The sequence below is a fragment of the Pecten maximus genome, chromosome 14 (assembly GCF_902652985.1).
Source record: "Pecten maximus chromosome 14, xPecMax1.1, whole genome shotgun sequence".
NCBI classification, from domain to species: domain Eukaryota; kingdom Metazoa; phylum Mollusca; class Bivalvia; order Pectinida; family Pectinidae; genus Pecten; species Pecten maximus.
This window is the reverse complement of record NC_047028.1, coordinates 7,559,825-7,582,431: the sequence shown is the minus strand read 5'-3', so window position 1 is coordinate 7,582,431 and position 22,607 is coordinate 7,559,825. Positions and strand designations below refer to the sequence as shown.

Sequence of the window (22,607 nt, the reverse complement as noted above, 5' to 3'; positions counted from 1 at the left end):
GGCTACTACTACCATTACACAAAATCCTGTACAGAAATCACTAAAACAACAGAGAATGGATATTCAAATGGACTGTAACAGATATCAGGAAATCTATACATATGCAGGTTTGAAAAGAAATGCATTTGTAAAATGACACTGAATTTTTTTTCTAAAAATATTTTTGTCCAATTCAAGATCCGTACACTGATTATGAAATTTATTGCTGTAAATTGAAAATATCTAACATATCCTACAATTTGTAATTTACTTTGAAAAACCTTAATTCTTATAGCAGCTTACTTTCTGTTTTTCCCCAGACTTTAGTTCATACTAACATTCATTTCCTGATTTATCCCCAGACTTTAGTTCATACTAACACTTATTTCCTGATTTATCCCCAGATTTTAGTTCATGCTAACACTTATTTCCTGTTTTATCCCCAGACTTTAGTTCCTGCTGACACTTATTTCCTGATTTATCCCCAGACTTTAGTTCATACTAACACTTATTTCATGTTTTATCCACAGACTTTAGTTCATACTAACATTTATTTCCTGTTTGATCCCCAGACTTTAGTTCATGCTAACATTTATTTCCTGATTTATCCCCAGACTTTAGTTCATGCTAACACTTATTTCCTGATTTATCCCAAGGTTTAGTTCCTGCTGATACTTATTTCCTTTTTATCCCCAGACTTAATTTCGGACATGAATGATTGCTTCTTTACTTCAAAGAATTCCGTTTCTGACATTTCCTGTGGTACCAGGCATGCTGTACCATGACTAGAAACATACACAACATCACGGACATCTAATTCTCCTCTGATTAGTGCCTCTTCACTGTCCTTTTCCTTCTCATCATTGCAATACCAAAATCAGAGACTAGTTAAATAAAAGTACAAATTAATGAGCTATTCAATTGTATGACCTTTGTATGACATTCTTAAACAGACTATAAAATATACACATTTACCAAATTGCCTAAAAAAAAAACAAAAAAAAACTGTTGACTGCATTTTTATATGCTAGAAATTAAATCACTTAATTAAAATACTGTCATAATTGATAGTTTAATTGCACATAAATGAAATATGAAAATGAAAGCAAGCCCTTAGACATTTGAATATTGCTTATAGCCGAGACAAATGTGAACTATCTAAATCTAATACTGGATTTATCTTCTAAAGGTATTAATAGTGTTCACAAAGGATACATTTATAGACTTGCAAAAAAAAAAAATAAGAAAATAAAAAAGGTAAAACTTTCATTCATTTATAAGGGTAGCACTAAAATATGGTTGAGACTTGGCCTGTAGGATGTTAATAACTAGCCTCTGATAGCACGTCATGTTACTTATACAAGAGGAAATCTGAGAAGCAATAAACCAACCTTGACACATGAAATGGGCGTGGCAGTTTTTCTACTGCAGCTTTCTAATCTCTAAAACCATCACAAACTTCTAACTGTAGTCCAAAATTGTTGGACAATTGATTGATTGATTTCTGATTTCTGCCATGAACAACACAAACACTATACAAGTTTACTGTGCTGCATAGATTTACTCACCAGTGTTACAAAAAGGTGGTAGAATATGAAATAAATGGCTACCAAGGGCGCTACGCTTTCACCTGTTTCCCACATGGTGATTTCCATCACTTCTATCCAGCCCTTATTAGCAAGAATTTGAAACATTGACATGAAAGCCTGCATGAGAAGAAGGAAAAAGGAGCATATAGAAATTAATGAGGTTATAAATGGACAAATCAACACAGCGTGACACCAGTTACCTCGGGTAACCACAGCCAGTCACTTAGCAACAGGTTACTAAGGTAACCAGAACAGGTAACCTAGGTCAGCCATATAGCAACAGCTTATCATAGTAACCATGGTAACAGTTTACCTAAGCTTATTCTATATTACAAAATGTTACTTTAGGCAAACATAACACAGGTTACTATGATAACCATTTTGACAAATCAAGGTAACCATAACAACAGACAGCAAGGTGATAGTATACAAGGTGATATCTGTGGAGGTAAGTTAGGTTAGTGTTAGTAAACTGTTGAGCTCAGCTGAAATGCCAGGGATAGCTATAGTGACGCCTCGTGCTTTCCTAAACATTAACACACAATCTATAATAAAAGAAACATGTTAATATCAGCCTCAAGCAGAATAAAGAGCAGCAAAATATATATCCTGAAATTTTGTTTCAACAACCAAATGAGCTAAACTTGTTATTTTTCCAAGAAAGAAATTAATGTATCTGATTTATAACTACATGTGATACCATATGTTTTTATTGTTGTTCTTACTGAAAAAATACCTTATTATCTATCATTATTTAAGATATGAAATAAGTTTTAGATTTTGTGTTTATTTGCATTCCTAATTAGTAAAAAAATGAGGACCTGGAAACCACAGCAGTTTGTTTTCAGACATCACTCATAGTGTAGCTGTAATATAATACCTAATAAATAGCTTGTGCGTATATTATTCCCAATACATTTCCATTAATATCAGCCAAAGCCAGTGTTTACCTCTTAGCTGTAAAATGAGAACAGCTGATCCGCAGATAAACTTCTCTACAGGATTCTATTTACAGAAAATATTCTCACATCAATCAATGTATCATTTAGAAGGTATAATTTTGTAACAGAAGTCATAATAAATTGAATTTATTTCAAAACTTCCAGTAAAGATTAATCCTTGAATCCATAACTTACTACAATAACACTCTAGTGAAAGAGCTAAGGAGAAATTCTCCCTAGCCCAGGTCACAGGAAGCTGCTATTATTTTTCAAGAATGAGTTAAGATATTTATGAAGAAAGATCTAGAGCATCCATTTATAATGTGTCTACTGCCCAGACATCATGCATACCTACACTTGAGCGTCATGCAAAAGAAAGCATCTTAAAAGTTTTTATTGAAATTTTATTTAAATGAAGCAGGTATTCTTCAATAAATTATTACTATCTTAATCAATTCAAAATTCATCGTTGATTGTCATAGATACTGATCTACCTTACGTTCCGTTGTTGTAAAACATGACATAAAAAAAGCTTCTTGGACCTGGGGCCTTACAAGTAAAGCTTGTTTGGAGCACCACAATTGATGCAATATTAAATGTTTCATGGAATTCTGGCTTTGTGTCCGATTAACTCATGGAAAATCTGATCAAGGCTCTGACTTAATATCTTTGGAGTTCATCAATGGCAGTCGACATTTTCCATTTCACACATTCCATTCTGGTCAACTTTCCATTTTAACTATCATATGCTCTATTTTGATAATCCATTCTAATCTGATAAAATCAAACATTTACATCTGAGAATGGAACACTGAACATTTACAGCCATTAGTTGTATTTTTTTTTAATTTCATTACATTTTATATTAGTTGTTAACATAAGCTATGTTAGAAGCTAGAATCAACAATTGTAAGGTCCACTACAAGAAATTTAAACTAGACATCAAAGAAATTTGACTTAATTTAGCTTTGTTAATTAATTAACAGAGCAGCAGTATTGTATTATTATTGTTGGATTATAAATAACATAAACTGATAATCAATTTATAAATAACATTACCTGATAATGAAATAATGAGCAGAATTCAACGCCTATTCTTAATCATGTGATAAAAACAAGACTTTAAATGAATACTTTTCCTGTAAAATGAAAACTTGTATAAGCTATAATAGTAAATCAGCTATCGCGGAATGCCATACCAATCTTTGTAAGGATCTTATAGCAAATACAGTGAAACCTGCCTCAAAGAATCACCATGGAGGTTTTGAGATCCCCCCTTCCCTTTTCGTGACATTACTAATTAATTGAGACATAGTGGTGTAACGAGCTGTAATAGTCCAAACCATCCATTATATACAGGTGGTCTTTATAAACATTTAGTTTTTACAAACTAGTTTCACTGTATTCAACTGTTTTAATATACGTGAAAATCTACTATTAAAACAGACAGGTTAATATCAATACACCGATATTTGGAATGCAAGGTAAGTTTGTATATATGAACAGTTAGATTAATGTTGTATTTTATTATCAAAAGCAGTTAGTAAATAAATAACAGATTATTATATAGAAATGCAAGAGTTCTGTCCCTTGTCCCAGGATCTGCAAACAAAACATTCCATAGTCCTATGGGGAAGTACTCACCAACGATACAAAGAGATGATACAGACAGATATAAGAAGCTATTAACAGCTGTAAAAAGCCACTGCTAGTGTGTGCCAACACTCCATCGAGTACATCAATCCAGCCCTCCTGGGTCAGGATTTGAAACATGGACATAAGGGACTGCATCGCAGGAGTAAATAAAAAAGGCATTAACAGGACGATATCGTTTTCATATTACTTTTAGCAGTATGTTTTACATAATAGGACTACTGAATTAATAAATATTTATTTGTCAATTAAAAAATGACCATTTTATGATACACCAGACTTTTGCAAGTTGCAGAATCTACTAATAAACACTTTGTGAATGCATGCCTCGTTAATAAGTCTGTTTAATCAAAATATGACTGATTCTTTCTTTGTTGATTTCATAAAATTTGTAGGATGATGGGTTGAGTTGATCATTCTTTATCGACACAAGTAAATTAGATTTTCAGCATTTCAAATTCTAACACCATATGCTAGCTGGTAATAATTTGGGTGATTCTTCTTTTCAATTTAACATGATAATATGAAACATCAAAGGGTTTAGAGGTGACAAAAAAAATAAAAGAACTATGGTTAAAATTTATTAGATGAAAATTTTTATATTAGATGATAAGATTTTGTAACATTTCCGAGTGGTTGAATACAAGAAAGTTCAGTAGACTATATATTACAAAATAGGTGAAAAGTTAATCTTGAACAAAATCTCCCCAAAATCAACTGTTTCTTACAAGTGAACTATTTCATCAATTGGTATTATTTCTACTCTGAAAGTAGGAAGCCATAGTCTTCAGGATTTCATGTTGAATTACTGTGTGATGAATGCTAATTTGAAGTTGATCCACTGCAAAGTAACAAGTTTATATATACAATCACATTATGTTAGAACAGTACAAACCTGAACAAACGTCTCAAAGTTCCGGAAATCTTTGATAGAACAGAACAGCTGGAGACTGATACTTGAGGCAATGATGAGAAGACACATGGTGAACAGAATGAGACTTCCAAGCTTCTTACCAGGTCCAAAAATCTGGGGTAAAAAACACATCATAGAAAATATACAGCGAACAGAATATGGCGCCAAGCTTCATACCAGGTCCAAAAATCTGGGGGGAAAACACATCACAGAAAATATACAGCAAACAGAATATGGCGCCAAGCTTCATACCAGGTCCAAAAATCTGGGGGAAAACACATCACAGAAAATATACAGCGAACAGAATATGGCGCCAAGCTTCATACCAGGTTCAACAAGCAAATTCCTTGAATTTACTTCCCCATTTTCCTGACATACTTTAGGTAAACATTTTTGAAGTATGGAGAAAATATGTCATTATAGCTCAATAGATAAATTCTGTTGAGCCATAAAGTGTTGCACGAAACTGAAAGAAAAAAGTGAAGCCTTTTACAGAAATGGAAAGTGACAGACAGACAGACTAACCCAAATTAATATCCCCAGTTTCGGTGAAAGCGAGGGATAACAAACTGAGGAAAAAACACATCATAGACCAGAATAAGGAAAGAAAATTACTTTATTTACTACAAACAAAGTAACACTTACTTAGAATGTTGATTTTTCAATAGGTAGAATCAGAAAAATCAGCATAAATAAACATTAACTTGTAAGCAGCAGACAAAAAATTAGTTTAAAATCTTATCATTTTAATCCAGCAAATTAAACCTATGAAATTGGACAACGAGATAGGATATATTGATGTCTAGTGGATGAGCTTACTTGTTGGCATTGGTTAATTTTTAGATACATAGTTGGAGCATTATTATGTGAAATGGACTATTGTACATATTTCAGCACACTGAAAGCATGATGCTAATTTAGGATTGCACAAATTACACTTCTTTTGGTGAAGCCCTAAAATCTGGGTTCGCCAAACTAAGACGTACAATTACAGTCAAACACACTGTATCAATAATGTATATCTCTGTCAGGCCAACATATCAAACTCATTAAGGTAACAGACAGAGTAAACTCACCTTAAAACAGAAGTCCTCAAGCATGGGTGACGCTTTTATTAGACGGACAACTCGTAACACCTACAAATTTAATACATTTTTTGAGACTCACTTTTGTCACCGTAATTTCTTTCAATTACACTAAAGAAATGCATAAATTCATTTTTTTTTTCTGCGATTTGAAATTCAGCTTAACTAAATGCACATCAAGTGATAGTAAATAAAATAAATCCAAGCATTTTTACTCAACCATACATCTTTTTTAAGACAAGTATGATTTTATACACCTTAATTTTCAGAGTTGTAATTGTTGTAACAGAATTACTGATACAGATTAACATCTAACCTGGAAGTATGTAAACTGTGACCGGTAAAGGCTGGGGATGATGTGTAGCATTGTACCAATGGCCAGCAGTAACTCAAACTTGTGGAGTGATCGCCGCAGGTATCCCTGTAGACTCAGACACCAGATCTTAAACATGGCCTCGAACACAAACATGGCTGTAAACACTACCTGTAAGACAATCAATTCAACACCATTAAGTATATTCATAGAAAATAATCTGCAGGCAAATCTTCTGGTTAATCAACATTTATACTAAACAAAAAATGTCTGTAAGACATAAATGCTCCCGCTGCTTCTTGACATCCCAAACAGTTTGGCGATTATCGCATCAGCAGTTCCTCAGATTCTGAGATTAGCATCAGGATGGGACAGGACGGGACGGGACGGGACGGGACGGGACAGACATGGGTAACACTATATGCCCCCCATTTCATGGATGGGGCATAAAAACAAACATGGTAATAGAAAACAACCAACTGATTCTGATTAAATATGCCAAAAACACCTATTGCATGAAGATTAGTGCAACATATCAAGTCAATATGAAAATTCTGCCATTCTTGCCAATTCTTAAATCCACAAAGAACAGCAAATTCTCAAATCCACAAAAATCATTTCTCACCAAAAACTTTGATCAAAGCAATCCAGATCTCTATTTTGTGTCATATTAATTTTACAGATTTGCAGATGTACTAAATTTTGTTGCCATAGTATTTATTCTTAAATTTTTGTTGCCATAGTATTTTTTTTTTCTGAAAAACTGAGGTAAATGCAACTTCTTGATATTGGTGTGAATGATGACACAAACACTTTAATCTCAGTTCTGTTACTGTATGTATATTATATATATAAATAACAATGACTAAAAGGCATCTGATTCTGACCTCTGCATAATAGAATCCATCTAGTTTGTTTTCAGGTAAACGAGTCTTGTGATCAAAGGAGAGGCTGGCTTCTGTGATAGCACTGGCAAGGACTAGTAAGAGGAAGAATGTGTGGAACACATTGGAACACATGATTCTCTGGAAGACCGGGGGAGCCATTCCCTGTGCCTTGTTCTCATCAATCATCACCATTTTCCATGTGTTCCCCTCCGTCTGAATCACCTGTAACATATGACCTGACTTGAAATATCATCTCTTATCATGTTAAGTGTGAGCACTTCACTTAATATGTACTGAATTGGTAAAATATCCAATTCTCATCCATTCATCCTTCCAGCTGTCCAGTTACATCAAGTCTATCAAGAAAATTTATTGGACCACTCAGGGTTTGACCAATTGGACCAGAGTTCTTTGTTTATGGCATAAGGCCTAGCCTAACAGCCCGATGTTGCTTTCAAAGGGACAAGACTTGTATAAACATCTGCAGGTCCGTCAAGATTAATCCCTGACATATTAGATTGAAAAAAACATTACCAAAGCTGTCTTTTCTCATAAATGGAAATGCCCTTGCATTGGTCTTTATATTTTTTATCATTTATTTTTTAAAATACCTTTTTAAGAGCTATTAAGTGAAAAAGGGAATCTATGATATGCATGTCCTTTGTTCACTAAAGAGACTGACCTGAGAGGAATCCGAGTCTGGTGCGCTCTTTCTAGGACCCCACATCTGCTGGAACTGTACACGGATCTCAGCAAATGACTCGATTATCACAGCTATAAAAATGTTCTGCAGCCAACAAAACAAAATGTTTCAGATACACCAACATCTCTGTCAATAATCACAGCTATGAAAATGATCTGCAGCAAGTACATCAAATGTTTCAGACTTACAAACAAGTTCTTTGATGTCAGTATAATTCTGGGGACAATTTCTGTGAGATGTTTTGGGGTTTTCTTTCTTTTTCTTTTAATTTTTGTTTTTTTTAAACACCATTGGTTTAAATATATTTTTATTGCTGTGAAAATGACAAAAGGGATTAGGCAAAGTTCTTACAACTTTGTTAAATACTGTTGAAAATAATACGAATGAATATAATAAATATGAAACAGTCATACATTGCTAGTAAAACAATCTATAACTCTTACAGTCAAGTTAAAGATTCTAACTTTATGATTTTTTCTTACAAGATCACACCATGTGATACAAATCATGAAATTTTCATTTTTTGTTGCAACCTTTGATAAATATTTAAGAAGATATGTATTCTTTTTCGTTTCTTAAACCTGCAATACTGTGATTCAAATTCATGAGGAGGAGGTAACTTTGAAAGTAGCATTAATTGTTGAATATTGAGAACTATTGTATAATTATTTTTCTGTAGACATCAGAGTTATATGGAATATAAGTCCTCCCTGTACACTACCTTGACCAGCCATGCCATCAGGAATATAAGTGTGATGAAGTAGACAAAGGCTAGCCATGACTGTAGACTGTCTGTGGTCCGATACAACAGAAACACCCATCCCTCCTGAGAGCCTGCTTCATACACAGTGAAGAAACTTGTCGCTGCAACAAAAAATAACACCTTCTAGTCCACTTGTTTAGGTAGTAATTGCTCCCTGAGTCTTGCCTCTGTGACCAACTATAAAACCTTTGAGCTGTCTACTCTGTACAGCAGGGTGCATGCCAGCTTACGAAATTCTAGTGCCAAACTTTTCACCAAACTTGATTTTTGCTGCCAAATCTTATATTTTGGAGCCAACTTTCTAACACTTAATTATAACTTAAGTTCCTTGGTTGATGAAGAGTATTGTTTTGCTATCAGTCATTATTGTTTTTATAGATTTCATTTAAAGTTTTTTTTTTCTTTTTTTGGCACAGGGAGTCATTGCTCCAGGAATCACAACTTATAAACATAGACACTTGGTACTGTGACAAAAATAAAACCTTCCAGCCCACTACTTTGTACAGACAGTAATCATGCCTGGAATCACAACTTATAACATTAAGAAGCTTGTCAGTCCACAAAATAAAACAAACTGACCCAGAACATAACAATTATATGACTCCCGACATCAAAAATGGCCTCTTTTGGCACCAACAAAATATGATATTCATACCTCAACATTGTACCTTTAAGCTGTTAAAACTGATAAATTCTATTCACTATAGGGTAATCTTAGGTAAACACCTGGACAATTTAGGAAATGTAACATACATGCCATAAATTAATTAAATTCTTCCCAAGAAATTGAAATTTCACTGGCCCTACCAATCTGATTCAGAAGATTTCAGATACCAAAAATGCAATTACCAAGCATTAGCAAATATTCATGGTGACCCAACATATAATCAGAGATGTTTATAAGTAGAATACATATAATTGATAAAATATAACAAATTCAATTATTTTGTTAACATTATGAATTATCTTAGAATTATTGAAAAACAACCTGTTACGTTATGTAAAATGAATATCTTACTACTTTCTCCTCAGACATGGGAAAATACATACCAAACTCGTCAAATCCATATATCTTACTACTTTCTCCTCAGACATGGGAAAATACATACCAAACTCGTCAAATCCATATATCTTACTACTTTCTCCTCAGACATGGGAAAATACATACCAAACTCGTCAAATCCATATATCTTACTACTTTCTCCTCAGACATGGGAAAATACATACCAAACTCGTCAAATCCGTTGAAGCCCCTCTCACCACGTTCCAACTGAAGTTCCATACAGGTCATGTCATCTGGGCATTGGTAGCCAAATTCAGCTTTCGGAGAGCAGTATGTGTCCGGAATCGCAAGGTCCATGATGGACACATTACTGAAAACATTTAGTAATAACATAATATATCTAACTGGATATTGTTTCTCATTGATTTCTATGACATTCTGGATTTCCCATCAATATTCTGTCTTCAAAGCCATTCCAAATAAAATGTTGTTTTTCTCCATTTTTTAAATCATGGGTAACATTCTTGATTATTTCTCAATGCCATGTACTATTCTGAGGATTTCAGTCATCTAACTTTTAACTGCCATATAAAACATTATTTACACCTTCAATCTGAGGCACAGAAAATTTATATTAAATTATGAAATTTATAGATAGGAGGATGATTGAGATCTCACTCCCTTTACACTATCAACAAGTAAATTTTGGGCCTTCAGGAAAACGATCTCTCTCAACGAGAAATACGATTGAAATTTAACTATAGTGATGACTGATCCAATCTCTATTATACAGCTTTCTCACTTGGGATCTGAAGTGTTGAGAACACAGTGATATTTCAGCTCTCCAAAGAACTGTACACCCAGGATTCCATACAGTGACATGAAGAAGAGGAAGAAGATCGTCACATTGTAAATCTGCTGCCCAGATCGTCTGAAAGACAGAAACGAAACATATGACTTGCTGATTAGAGAAAATCCTCTGGTATGAGCTTTACCTCTGTATACAGCTGATTTTTTTTATTACACTTGATGGTGCTTTTATTTTTCCATTTTTTTTAAAAGAAAAAGTCAAATTTTGACAGCAATTAAATTTACTAGGTACAATAACTGTCCAATGTGTTATCTGTGTTGTTCAATCCTTTCTGTAAACATTTAAAACCTGTGATTATACCAAATTTAATAATATTCTTTACTTACTTGAATATTGAATTTATTCTGGCCTTTGGCAATTGAAACTTGAGAAAAACTCTGAAAACACGGATCAGGATTAGAGGACGCGGACATCGGAGAATTGACCAAAATTGTCCAACAACACCTGTCATCTCAAACACCTATGGAATGGAAAGATTCATATAAATCAGAGAATCATCTAATTTCATACTAATATATCATCCCTTATACCTACACAAAATTCATGTAAATTCTTAGGCCTTTTTTGCCAATCTGATGGGTTCAACTGTTTCAGTAGTAACAAATTAATATTCATCTAACTTTGACCGTTTAATAAATCATCATTATTATGTTCATGGATTTAACTGCTTGTTACAGTTGCCAATTAACAAATTAGCCAAAGGGTATCATCACATTACCAGACAAAATTAATACCACCACAATACTTGTACTTAAGAACTAAAACATATTTGTTTGTATAGCATTTAACATTCTAGAAACAGTCAAGGACATATGAGGATGGGTAAGTATGGTAGGGGACACCAACAGCCAGGGTCATAGGACCTCATGTAGACACCAACAGCCAGGATCATATGAGAATGGGCATCAAGGAGACACCAACAGCAAGGGTCATATAATTATATAAGGACAGATGTTAAGTAGTCACCATCAGCCAGGGTTATATGTATACCAGGGCTATGAGGACGGGTGTCAAGTTGTCACCAACAGCCAGGGTCACATGCGGAAGATTGTCAAGGGCTATGTGAGGACGGGTGTCAAGGAGATACCAACAGCCAGGATCATATGATGGGTGTCAAAAAGACACCAACAGTCAGTGTCATATGAGGACAGGTGTCAAGGAGACACGAACAGAAGAAAACGAAGATATGTAGCAAATAAATCGAAAAGACAGCAAAGACAGGATAAGATAAAATATCGTAAGTGTTGAAATGGAACAGCAGATAATTAAGTTTTGGTCACTTAAATGTCCCATAATCATTAATCATTATGTATTCAAAAGGCCCAGAATGCAGTACCCTTGTAAAACATGCATATGCATGGTTCAAACTGTGACTGGTTGGATCAGTATTGCTTTATATCAAAAAATATAATATGCTAATTTATAAACTCACTGGGCATCTCTATAAAACCAAATCTACAGAATGATTTATTGTTGAGACTAATACAGATTTACTGTTGTAAAGATTAGCACAGATCTGTTATTGTAAAGAGAGATTTGCTAATAAAAAGAATAATCCAGATTTGCTATTGATAAGACTAAACAGATCTGCTATTGAAAAGAATATACAGATTTGCCATTGTAAAGACAAATACAGATTTCTATTGTAAATATTAAACAGATCTGCTATTGGTAAGACTAAATGGACCTGCTATTGAAAAGACTATACAGATTTGCTATTGTAAAGACTAATGCAGATTTGCTGTTGTGAAGACAAATACAGATTTGCTGTTGTAAAGACTAGTACAGATTTGCTGTTGTAAAGACTAGTACAGATTTGCTGTTGTAAAGACTAGTACAGATTTGCTGTTGTAAAGACTAGTACAGATTTGCTGTTGTAAAGACTAGTACAGATTTGCTGTTGTAAAGACATATACAGATTTGCTGTTGTAAAGACAAATACAGATTTGCTGTTGTAAAGACAAATACAGATTAACTGTTGTAAAGACTAATACAGATTAACTGTTGTAAAGACTAATACAGATTAACTGTTGTAAAGACTAGTACAGATTTGCTGTTGTAAAGACTAGTACAGATTTGCTGTTGTAAAGACATATACAGATTTACTGTTGTAAAGACAAATACAGATTTACTGTTGTAAAGACTAATGCAGATTTGCTGTTGTAAAGACTAGTACAGATTTACTGTTGTAAAGACAAATACAGATTAACTTTTGTAAAGACAAATACAGATTTGCTGGTGTAAAGACAAATACAGATTTGCTGTTGTAAAGACAAATACAGATTTGCTGTTGTAAAGACTAGTACAGATTTACTGTTGTAAAGACAAATACAGATTTACTTTTGTAAAGACATATACAGATTTGCTGTTGTAAAGACATATACAGATTTGCTGTTGTAAAGACTAGTACAGATTTGCTGTTGTAAAGACGAATACAGATTTGCTGTTGTAAAGACTAGTACAGATTTACTGTTGTAAAGACTAATACAGATTTGCTGTTGTAAAGACTAATACAGATTTACTGTTGTAAAGACTAATACAGATTTGCTGTTGTAAAGACTAATACAGATTTACTGTTGTAAAGACTAGTACAGATTTGCTGTTGTAAAGACATATACAGATTTGCTGTTGTAAAGACTAATACAGATTTGCTGTTGTAAAGACGAATACAGATTTGCTGTTGTAAAGACTAATACAGATTTACTGTTGTAAAGACCAGTACAGATTTGCTGTTGTAAAGACTAGTACAGATTTACTGTTGTAAAGACTAATACAGATTTGCTGTTGTAAAGACTAATACAGATTTACTGTTGTAAAGACTAATACAGATTTGCTGTTGTAAAGACTAATACAGATTTACTGTTGTAAAGACTAGTACAGATTTGCTGTTGTAAAGACTAATACAGATTTACTGTTGTAAAGACTAATACAGATTTGCTGTTGTAAAGACATATACAGATTTACTGTTGTAAAGACATATACAGATTTGCTGTTGTAAAGACTAGTACAGATTTGCTTTTGTAAAGACATATACAGATTTGCTGTTGTAAAGACTAGTACAGATTTGCTGTTGTAAAGACAAATACAGATTTGCTATTGTTAATATTAAACAGATTTGCTACTGTAAAGACTAAATGGACCTGCTATTGAAAAGACTAGTACAGATTTACTATTGTAAAGACTTTACATATTTTCTATTGTAAAGACTATACAGATTTGTCATTGTGAAGAACAAACAGATTTGCTTGTAATCTATTATTTAACCCTTGCCACATGTGAGTGACTTTAGGTGCCTTTACCTGTTGCCTGCCAAATGTATAAGCGACTCTAGATCTGGACACCACTGCTCTATTTCCATGTATGTGTAAACGACTCTTGATGTCATTTAGGCTGTTGATTTTCGCTACTAACTAGTTATATAACACTTCCTCAAACAGCAACTCTCATTCTTAAAACTATACAATCGAAATAGTCCGATACATGGTAAACTTACCTGTAGTATCACAGACACCCAGAGACAAAACACCATAAAACCATCAAACTGACACCATCTGTCCTTCAGGTACGGGGCCTCACCCTAAAATCATAGACCATTCTCATATGTATATAACGTTTCAGATAAATGTTGAAATTATGTACACCATTCACATGTAATTAAGTACAATAAAACCTCCTGTCAGTTCAAACACAAATAAATATTGATGAAACCTGTTTGAAATATTGTTTTTATTGGAAAAAAATACGATTGAACTATCCGCCGATAACAACTGACTGGAGGTTTACCTAATAAATGTATGTTATTCAAGCTTTGAACACCCTTACATTATTTTACTGTAAACCTTAAGTACATGTACTGTCTTTGCATTGTTTATTTGTATGAAATATATCAATTTTACTGTCCTTTATATATGAGTCTTGATTATTTTATGGAAGTGTTGAATTTAATCCTCTCTCTTTAATGTGTTTGTAAATGTCTGATAAAAAGTCTTGTAACATCTTAATTCTTATCTTAATGACAAGTATTTAAGACATTCATACCTTTAAAACTCCTCTTATATGCATCTTGGCTATCATCTCGGCAGTAAACAGAAAGGTAACAATAAGGTCAAAGGCGAAGGTCAGGTATTCCAACTCTTTGTAGTAAGCAAACGTCTTGGGAGTGTTCATACTGACAGACATTATACTAATGAGGGCACAACCTCGTAACAACCGTCGTACCCACGGCTTGTTTACCCAGTCAATATCAATGTTGTCATTAAGGTTTTCATCTGGCCCATAATCAGCCAACTGACTGTCTTTGAAACTCGTCTTCCGATTGACCAGCATCTTTCTTTGTCGGAGTGGACGCTGGAGATGGAGAGTAAAGCAGGGGAGGCAACTACCAGAAAACATTGAAATTGTTGTCAAGTGCCGATGGGGTCTGCCCAAAGCTACTTCTTATATATCAGAAAATATTCTACAATATTTAACATTGTGTATGTTTCTTTTGCCATTTCCATAAATATAGGTTCAAGTTAGTTTTTCTCCTCTTCAGCATCTTTGTCAATCTTCAATCTTCAGAACTGTCTGAAAAAATATTTGGGAGATGAGATTCCAATATTAATAATTATCAAAATCAAAGTACTGGAAGTTCTGTAAACGAACATTATTGTTTAATGCAAAATCAGTAATCTTCTTAGTTTTAAGTTGATAAATTTACTGATATCGGTTTAGGAATTAATTGCAAATAATTTGAAATGTTTGCAGCTGTTCTGATTTGATTGTACGTATACACATGCATGTTTTTGTAAGGTCCTAATTGAAATTGGAAGTTTGTTGATCTATCTTGGATCGATGAAAATAAAATATGTCTTCTTTCTTTCGGGAAGGCATCATCAGTTATAATACAGCCAGGACTCTGTGACCTTATTGATGCCAACTTCTAATATGAACTAAATTTAGGCTAGTTCCATCGTTAGTTTGGCATACATAGTTGTATTTCAACTTAATATGATGAAACACACATAAAGAATTACTGAAAACCAAAACCAGAGCTGCTAATCAAGGCCCGAATTAGGAATGTATCCTATTGAAACTGTACTCAAGCATTTATGGTACTTCAAAACAAAAAACTTCGACTCCTTTTGTTCAGGAATCATTTGATGTTAATAAATCTGTATATGAGAAGATAAACTTCTGGTATAATTACAGGATGGTAAACAATGTGATAAAGAATTACAACCAGATAAAGACTATCTTCATCGAATAATTCAGCAAACAGGAAAAGAAAACTTCAAGATTCATTTTCAACTTCAAACCTGATCACAAAGATTACAGTCCATTCGATGGGACGACACATTCCCTATTTATTGTCCCTTTCCAATGTTGATCATCCAATCATACTGAACCACACAATTCAGCAATGTAATTGCACAAATCACACCTTTTGGTGGTGAGAACATTTTTGGGGGTGTTATAAGATTCCATAACTGTATGCAAATTGTGAAGCATTCCATATCTATAACTATATATATGTATACATACAGTACGTGTATATATTTACACATATCAAAATTGGAATGACACAGGAGATTTGCAAGTTTAAGTTCACCATCAGTCATGGGAGGTTTATGTAAAATGTTATATTTACCGGGGTAATTAGTAATTTTGAGAATATATTGATGAAGCTCTAATCTGTACATTCTACCAGTGCTTTGAGAATGGACACAATTTTATGTTCTCCAATGTCAAAATTAATCATATGTAAAATATTAGGGGTTTATTCGCCATTCTAGGCCTGATTGCCGTCATAGTAAAATTACCAAAATGGACTTGAAATCAATATTTTTAAGAGAATGATCTATGACTTGAATATTTCATAAAAATAATGTAATACATCGTTCATTCACTTCATTCAGATCTTCAGACACCACATAATTTGTGAAGTCATATATAGAAATATATGAACCATTTTGTTATTGATTTATAGTTCACACAAGTAAGCACTAGATGTAAGCAGTAAGTATATGTACCGCTATCTACTGGCATGACTTTGAGTACAGTAAACTACACTCGCTTTGTGGATATTGACAGGATAACATATATTTACATACTAATTCAATTTTAGAATTGTAACTGAAATCTTGTAACAGCATGGCACAAATAGTCATCTGAACATGTGTTGTATATTGAAAAATTATTTAAGGTAAATTTTCAGTTTATCAATTCATTGATTACTCCGTGTTTGAAGTATGGTGTAGTGAGAATTTCAAGTCTTGATCATGACTTGATGAAAATTTTAAATTAACAAATTATTAAAATGAATTTGTTTGAAAAATAACACAAGTTCCACAGCAATATTATATAGAGAATCAATCACAATATATCAAAAGTTATAAAACTACAAATAACAATTAACGGCTGAATATCAAATTAAGTGAATATCACAAGTCTGTTTGCATTTGTTTTTAGATCATCCGGATTTCCGTTTTCCAGCTTTAACAAAAAAACGAGAAGTATTTTAATTGCCGTTATAGTTGAATTACCAAAATGGACCTGAAATCAGTACTTTTAAAAAAAGAATGATCTATGACTTGAATATTTCATAAAAATAATTTAATACATCGTTTATTCACTTCATTCAGATCTTCAGACACCGCATAATTTGTGAAGTCATATATAGAAATATATTAACCATATTTGTTATTGATTTATAGTTCACACAAGTAAGCACGAGATATAAGCAGTACGTATATGTACCGCTATCTACCGGCATGACTGAGTACAGTAGACTACACTCGCTTTGTGGATATTGACAGTATAACATATATTTACATACAAATTCAATTTTAGAATTATAACGGAAATCTTGTAACAGCATGGCACAAATAGTCATCTGAACATGTGTTGTATATTGAAAAATTATTTAGGTAAATATTAACTCATTTGCTTGACTTTTAGAATTGTAACTGAAATCTTGTAACAGCATGGCACAAATAGTCATCTGAACATGTGTTGTATATTGAAAAATTATTTAGGTAAATATTAACTCATTTGCTTGACTTCAATTTTCAATTTATCAATTCATTGATTACTGTGTTTGAAGTATGGTGTAGCGAGAATTTCAAGTCTTGATCATGACTTGATGAACGTTCTAAATTAAAAAATTATCAAAATGAATTTGTTTGAAAAATAACACAAGTTCCACAGCAATATTATATAGAGAATCGATCACACTATTTCAGAAGTTATAAAACTACAAATAACAATTAATGGCTGAATGTCAAATTAAGTGAATATCACAAGTCTTTTTGCATTTGTTTTTAGATAATCCGGATTTCCGTTTTCCGTCTTTGAAAAAAAAAAATACGTAGGTGTATATGTATTGCATAGTAAACGTAGCCATGTGTACATATGTAACAGCTGATTTCAATCAGATTGACTTAACATGAACTTAACACCGTCTCAGTAGTTCGTCACAATCGAAAATTTGATCGTGAATACGGTATTTTGCAAATTCTTTCAAAATACTTCCAGGTAAAGGAAAAAAATGCATATGGTTTCTATACACACACCAAAGATTAATAGATCCTATATTGGGTCCCTTCTCTCGTAAAAATATCGATTTGGGTCCACTAGCGGCCATTTCGGTAATTCAACTCTAACGACAATCGGGCCGCAATTCGCAAATGAAAAATTAATTTAAAATTCGTAAACCTCTAATATTTTACATATGATACAATTAGGCATTGAAAAACATATATGTGGGTCAATTCTCTGAAAATAATGCCAATTTATATTATAATTAAGCCCGATTTTTCTTCGTTTCGGTATTTCCAAGTCTGCTTCACGTGTGGTCCGTTTCAGTAAATATTCTCGTCTTTGCCGAAATAAAAACAAGCTATATAATTGTTCATTTTAAACATGACAACAACTGCCAACCACACGTATCCAAAAATGTTATTGTTGATATCATCTGAATATTGCCGTAGTTATCTGTCACTTCGATTGTACACCCCATGCCAAAGTGAAGGAAGAATCGACCAATCAAATTGGTTTATTTTTGATTTCCGTAAATCTTGCAGTTACCTCCCTTACAACAGTAAATACGTTCCAAGTATCGCCTACAACAAGCAATCCCGTGCACATAGCAAGATATTATCATTTGCATTTGATTTATTGGGTCATTTTCGTCAAAGGAAAATGGTATATGGAAATCGATGACAATTTTAACGCTATGACCAGTCACCCTGACCACAAATGCCACCTAATTGTAAGCCTGTACATATGTACAGTTCTTTCTCGCAAACACGTACAGTAACTACAGTATAGTATGATACAATGTATCGTCTCGTATGCCGTCATTGATATATTTCTTTCTCTAAATTATAGAAATACACACCTAGTTGATAATGATGTAACATTCTAGAATATATATATTACACATTTAAGTAAATCGCGGACAAATTTGCAGACCTATGCTATAATGTCAGCCGTTTTGGAAAGAACACAGAAGAGCAAAACTTTCTAAACATCCGGAGACGAATGCGCCTGCGCAATAGTTGTTTACATAAATATATTGACCTGGACCGGAGTTATTCGCAAAGTTCAGGTTCATTTAGTCTTTTCATTTCGCTAGAGTTATGCATTTCTCAAATCGTATGCATCTTGAAAACACCTACTGAATACATTTCAACCTTTTCGGTAAAACTACTATATAAAACGAAGATGTTTTTGCAAGTAAATTATTTGAAGCGTAAGGCAATGGGGGCAGCCATATTTCATTGAAACAGACAGTAGATGGCATATTGGTGAATGTGGCTACCATATATGGTTATATTTCTCAGTCCAGTTCTTGATCACAATAACCGAACATTAATGTTCGTTTAAAAATCTTGTCATTTTAAAACATTGCAATATGCGTTAAATGTTTTATATTATAACATGATAAACTGGCCCCTGTGTCAAAACCTTTTCTCTACCACTTTAATTTGGTCCCAGGGCTTTTTCTCACTGGTTTGGGAAGGTCCTTTTTGTCTCATTTTGGGAAGAAAATAGGTGAATTGGGAAAATTGTTTTAGGAATAAAATGCAAATTTTAGGAATTTGGCTTTAAAATGAAATAATTCCAATTGGGAATGGGGCCATGAATTAACGACCCCAGGAAGCCCCCAGAAAAAGCCCTGCTGGTCACTCTAAAATTATAGTTAAAATGTTTGTACACTATTCATAAATCAACGCCCTAATAATGACCACCTCTGTAAACTAGCAATAGTTCAGTTGTGGTGACACATTTAGTTTAGACAGGTTATATAATGTACTGTACATACAGATTATTATCAAACTAACAGGTTATTCCGACTTTACATACAGATCTAGTTATTTTAGTAAATATATATATATAATTAAGAGACCTTGTGAGAAGGAGAATACAATTTAAACTGTAAAATATGAAATGTAGACACAAAACCTCAGCTGGAGCAGTGACAGCAGCTCTATTGTAAGTAAAACCAGTAACACCCTAGACTTCCTACAACGTAACCTGTCATCATATATATGTACAAGCAGGTCAATGAACAAACATGTACATATATATATCTATACCATGGAGTATGCCTAGTCCTATACTGGATCCCATATATGGGGTGCTGTTTTACTTTTTATTTCCATTTAGTTATATAGTTAATGTTTAAGTGTTATCACTAGCTATGCTCAGGCAAAGGGGAGGTAACGGTTTTTTGTCACCTTACCTTATACCTAAAGCGTCATTCTCAAGCGCCTTTTTATAGCGTTAAATTAGCACATGAAAGCGTATACCTTTCAAACATTCGATTGACCAATGATGCAGATATGATATTGAGGCTATGTTAATGAGAAAAATCTTAGAGAAAAAATCAATGGCGGTAAGACGAGGTCCAAAATTGAAATCTGTAAATCTGTGTATTTTTCTTTAAACGCCGATTACATGTCAAAAATACTCTTATTTAGTTTAACACATGTTCTATCTATACATACATGTCACAAAAAATGTATGATTATTCCGCTTTTTGTTCGAAATGACCGTATGTAAAAAATAAGATGAGGTCTGTTATGACTATGGTAAGCCACAGACCATGTTGACATTATCTACTTTCACTTTCATGCAGGTTTGGTTTTAGCATTTGAAAATGCATAACACTTCAGTTTTGTCGATGTACAACTTTATTAAGTTATTAATTTAAATGATAGTAATGGTACTGCACCAAATGAAACATTTTCATGAAAGAATTTATCTATATAGCATATATAATCCACTAACTTATAGTTGAGTATCATAACTTACGACAAGTTACGTAAGCGAGCGTTCCGACGTGATTGTGACTAATATTGTGCAAGTTTGTTACTGTGAAATTGAAACTAGTGAAAGTAAAATCGGGACTGATATAGACTTGGCATGTTCCTAAAAATCTCAATGATTGTTTCCAAGTGTTGTTAAGAATACATTTTCATGTGATTTCAATATACTTGACAGTCGTCTTAATTCTAACAATGTCAAAGATACGGTCACAGACACAGGCCCTGGTTATAATTTGATGCTTTTCATAAAGATATTTAAATGTTACTTCTTATTTTTCTAGTTTGTATGTTTTAGACAGGTGTGTGTATTAGCTTTGGCGAAGAAAGCAAAATTGTAGATAATTGCAAAGGGAGATAATTTGCTTGTTTTTTTTTTTTTTTTAATTGTGGCATCTTTGCGCAGAGATAAAAAATTTGTTTATGTTTTAGACGCCAAATTTGCTTTCATATGATAAAATACATATAGTTTTATATTGTGGTTTATGTAAATATTGCTGAAATCACTTTGAAATTATTATTTTTTTCATACTGACGCATTTTTAGGAAAAATGGTTGACAAAGCTGACAAGAATTACCAAATTTCCGAAATTAAAAAAAATCATTAAAAATCCAAAAATCCACACATCTTCATTCTGGTTTTTTTATTGGCATGCCTAAGAGATGCTTCCTGCATAAACATACAGCTTGCAAGTATATTGATAAAAAATAAAAATACCTGAGCATAGCTATTATCACTAATTATAAGTTGTTTGATTGATTATCACTAATTGAATAAGTGATATCACTCAGATATCACCTATTCAAACGTAAGTGATATCACTTCGACACTTAAATGATAGGCCTATATCACTTGGATGTTTAAGTGATATCACTTATGTCATTAATGTGTGCTTTATACCAGATATATAATCTTACCAGTCTGCACCCAAATGTTATAGGCAGTTTATTAGAACATTCTACATTTTTTTGGTCCTATTAAAGTTTTACTGTACAGTGTTTGCATTTTGATAGCTTCGGTAAGCAATTCTAAACGTACTACATTCTAACCCTTACCCAGCCACCCCTTCACTGAACCGTCGATATTATAGGCCTATAGCCCTCGGCCTCGCTAAACTCGTCCGTGCAACAGGTCGACGTTTCATATGAAGTCTGCGATCGGACATCCGTATATAAGTACAATAAAAGTGCAGTAGACTTCTGGTAATTTAAATCTATTAATAATAATAATTTGATTCTGCATTATTTGATATAAATATTCACCTGTTTATCAGCGAATATCACCCATTTCCTCCACATATCTCCAGAATTTTCACCTTTCTCATTTTTTTCCACAAACCGGAAGTCTTCATGTAATACACAAGACCCCGGATGTCCAGCCACAGCAGCCGCCTATAGTCCGTTTCAAATAATAACAGCACTGGGAAATGGATCAATAACGCGCTTTGCCGAGATTCCTCGCTTACACAGCTGTTATCGCGCTGATTTCCTGACGTTAACGGGCAGTAGCCAAATATCTAGTTTGACTGGTGTATATCGCTGTAATTCAAACAATTTCCGACCTTGATAATAAATTTCATATTTTTTCAACAGTATC

At 33.3% G+C, this 22,607-nt stretch overlaps 1 protein-coding gene across 3 annotated transcripts in view; it reads right to left on the bottom strand.

Annotated features, from left to right (window-relative positions):
• The window catches only part of LOC117342111 (sodium leak channel non-selective protein-like), a 56,945-nt gene extending 34,590 nt beyond the window's left edge, over positions 1-22,355 (bottom strand). For 2 of the 3 annotated variants that reach the window (XM_033904111.1, XM_033904113.1), the window contains exons 1-13: positions 22,274-22,355; positions 14,739-15,266; positions 14,194-14,277; positions 11,027-11,160; positions 10,632-10,760; positions 10,054-10,199; positions 8,785-8,927; positions 8,043-8,147; positions 7,361-7,582; positions 6,477-6,644; positions 6,152-6,211; positions 5,058-5,189; positions 4,154-4,294 (exon numbers count right to left, since the gene is read on the bottom strand). In XM_033904111.1, coding sequence (XP_033760002.1) covers positions 4,154-4,294; positions 5,058-5,189; positions 6,152-6,211; positions 6,477-6,644; positions 7,361-7,582; positions 8,043-8,147; positions 8,785-8,927; positions 10,054-10,199; positions 10,632-10,760; positions 11,027-11,160; positions 14,194-14,277; positions 14,739-15,092 — 1,818 coding nt within the window. In that variant the 5' untranslated portion in view covers positions 15,093-15,266; positions 22,274-22,355. Of the gene's footprint in view, positions 1-1,547; positions 1,686-4,153; positions 4,295-5,057; positions 5,190-6,151; positions 6,212-6,476; positions 6,645-7,360; positions 7,583-8,042; positions 8,148-8,784; positions 8,928-10,053; positions 10,200-10,631; positions 10,761-11,026; positions 11,161-14,193; positions 14,278-14,738; positions 15,267-22,273 lie in introns of all 3 variants that reach the window. The other variant, XM_033904112.1, reaches the window with a different exon arrangement.
• Positions 22,356-22,607: the final 252 nt, after the last annotated feature.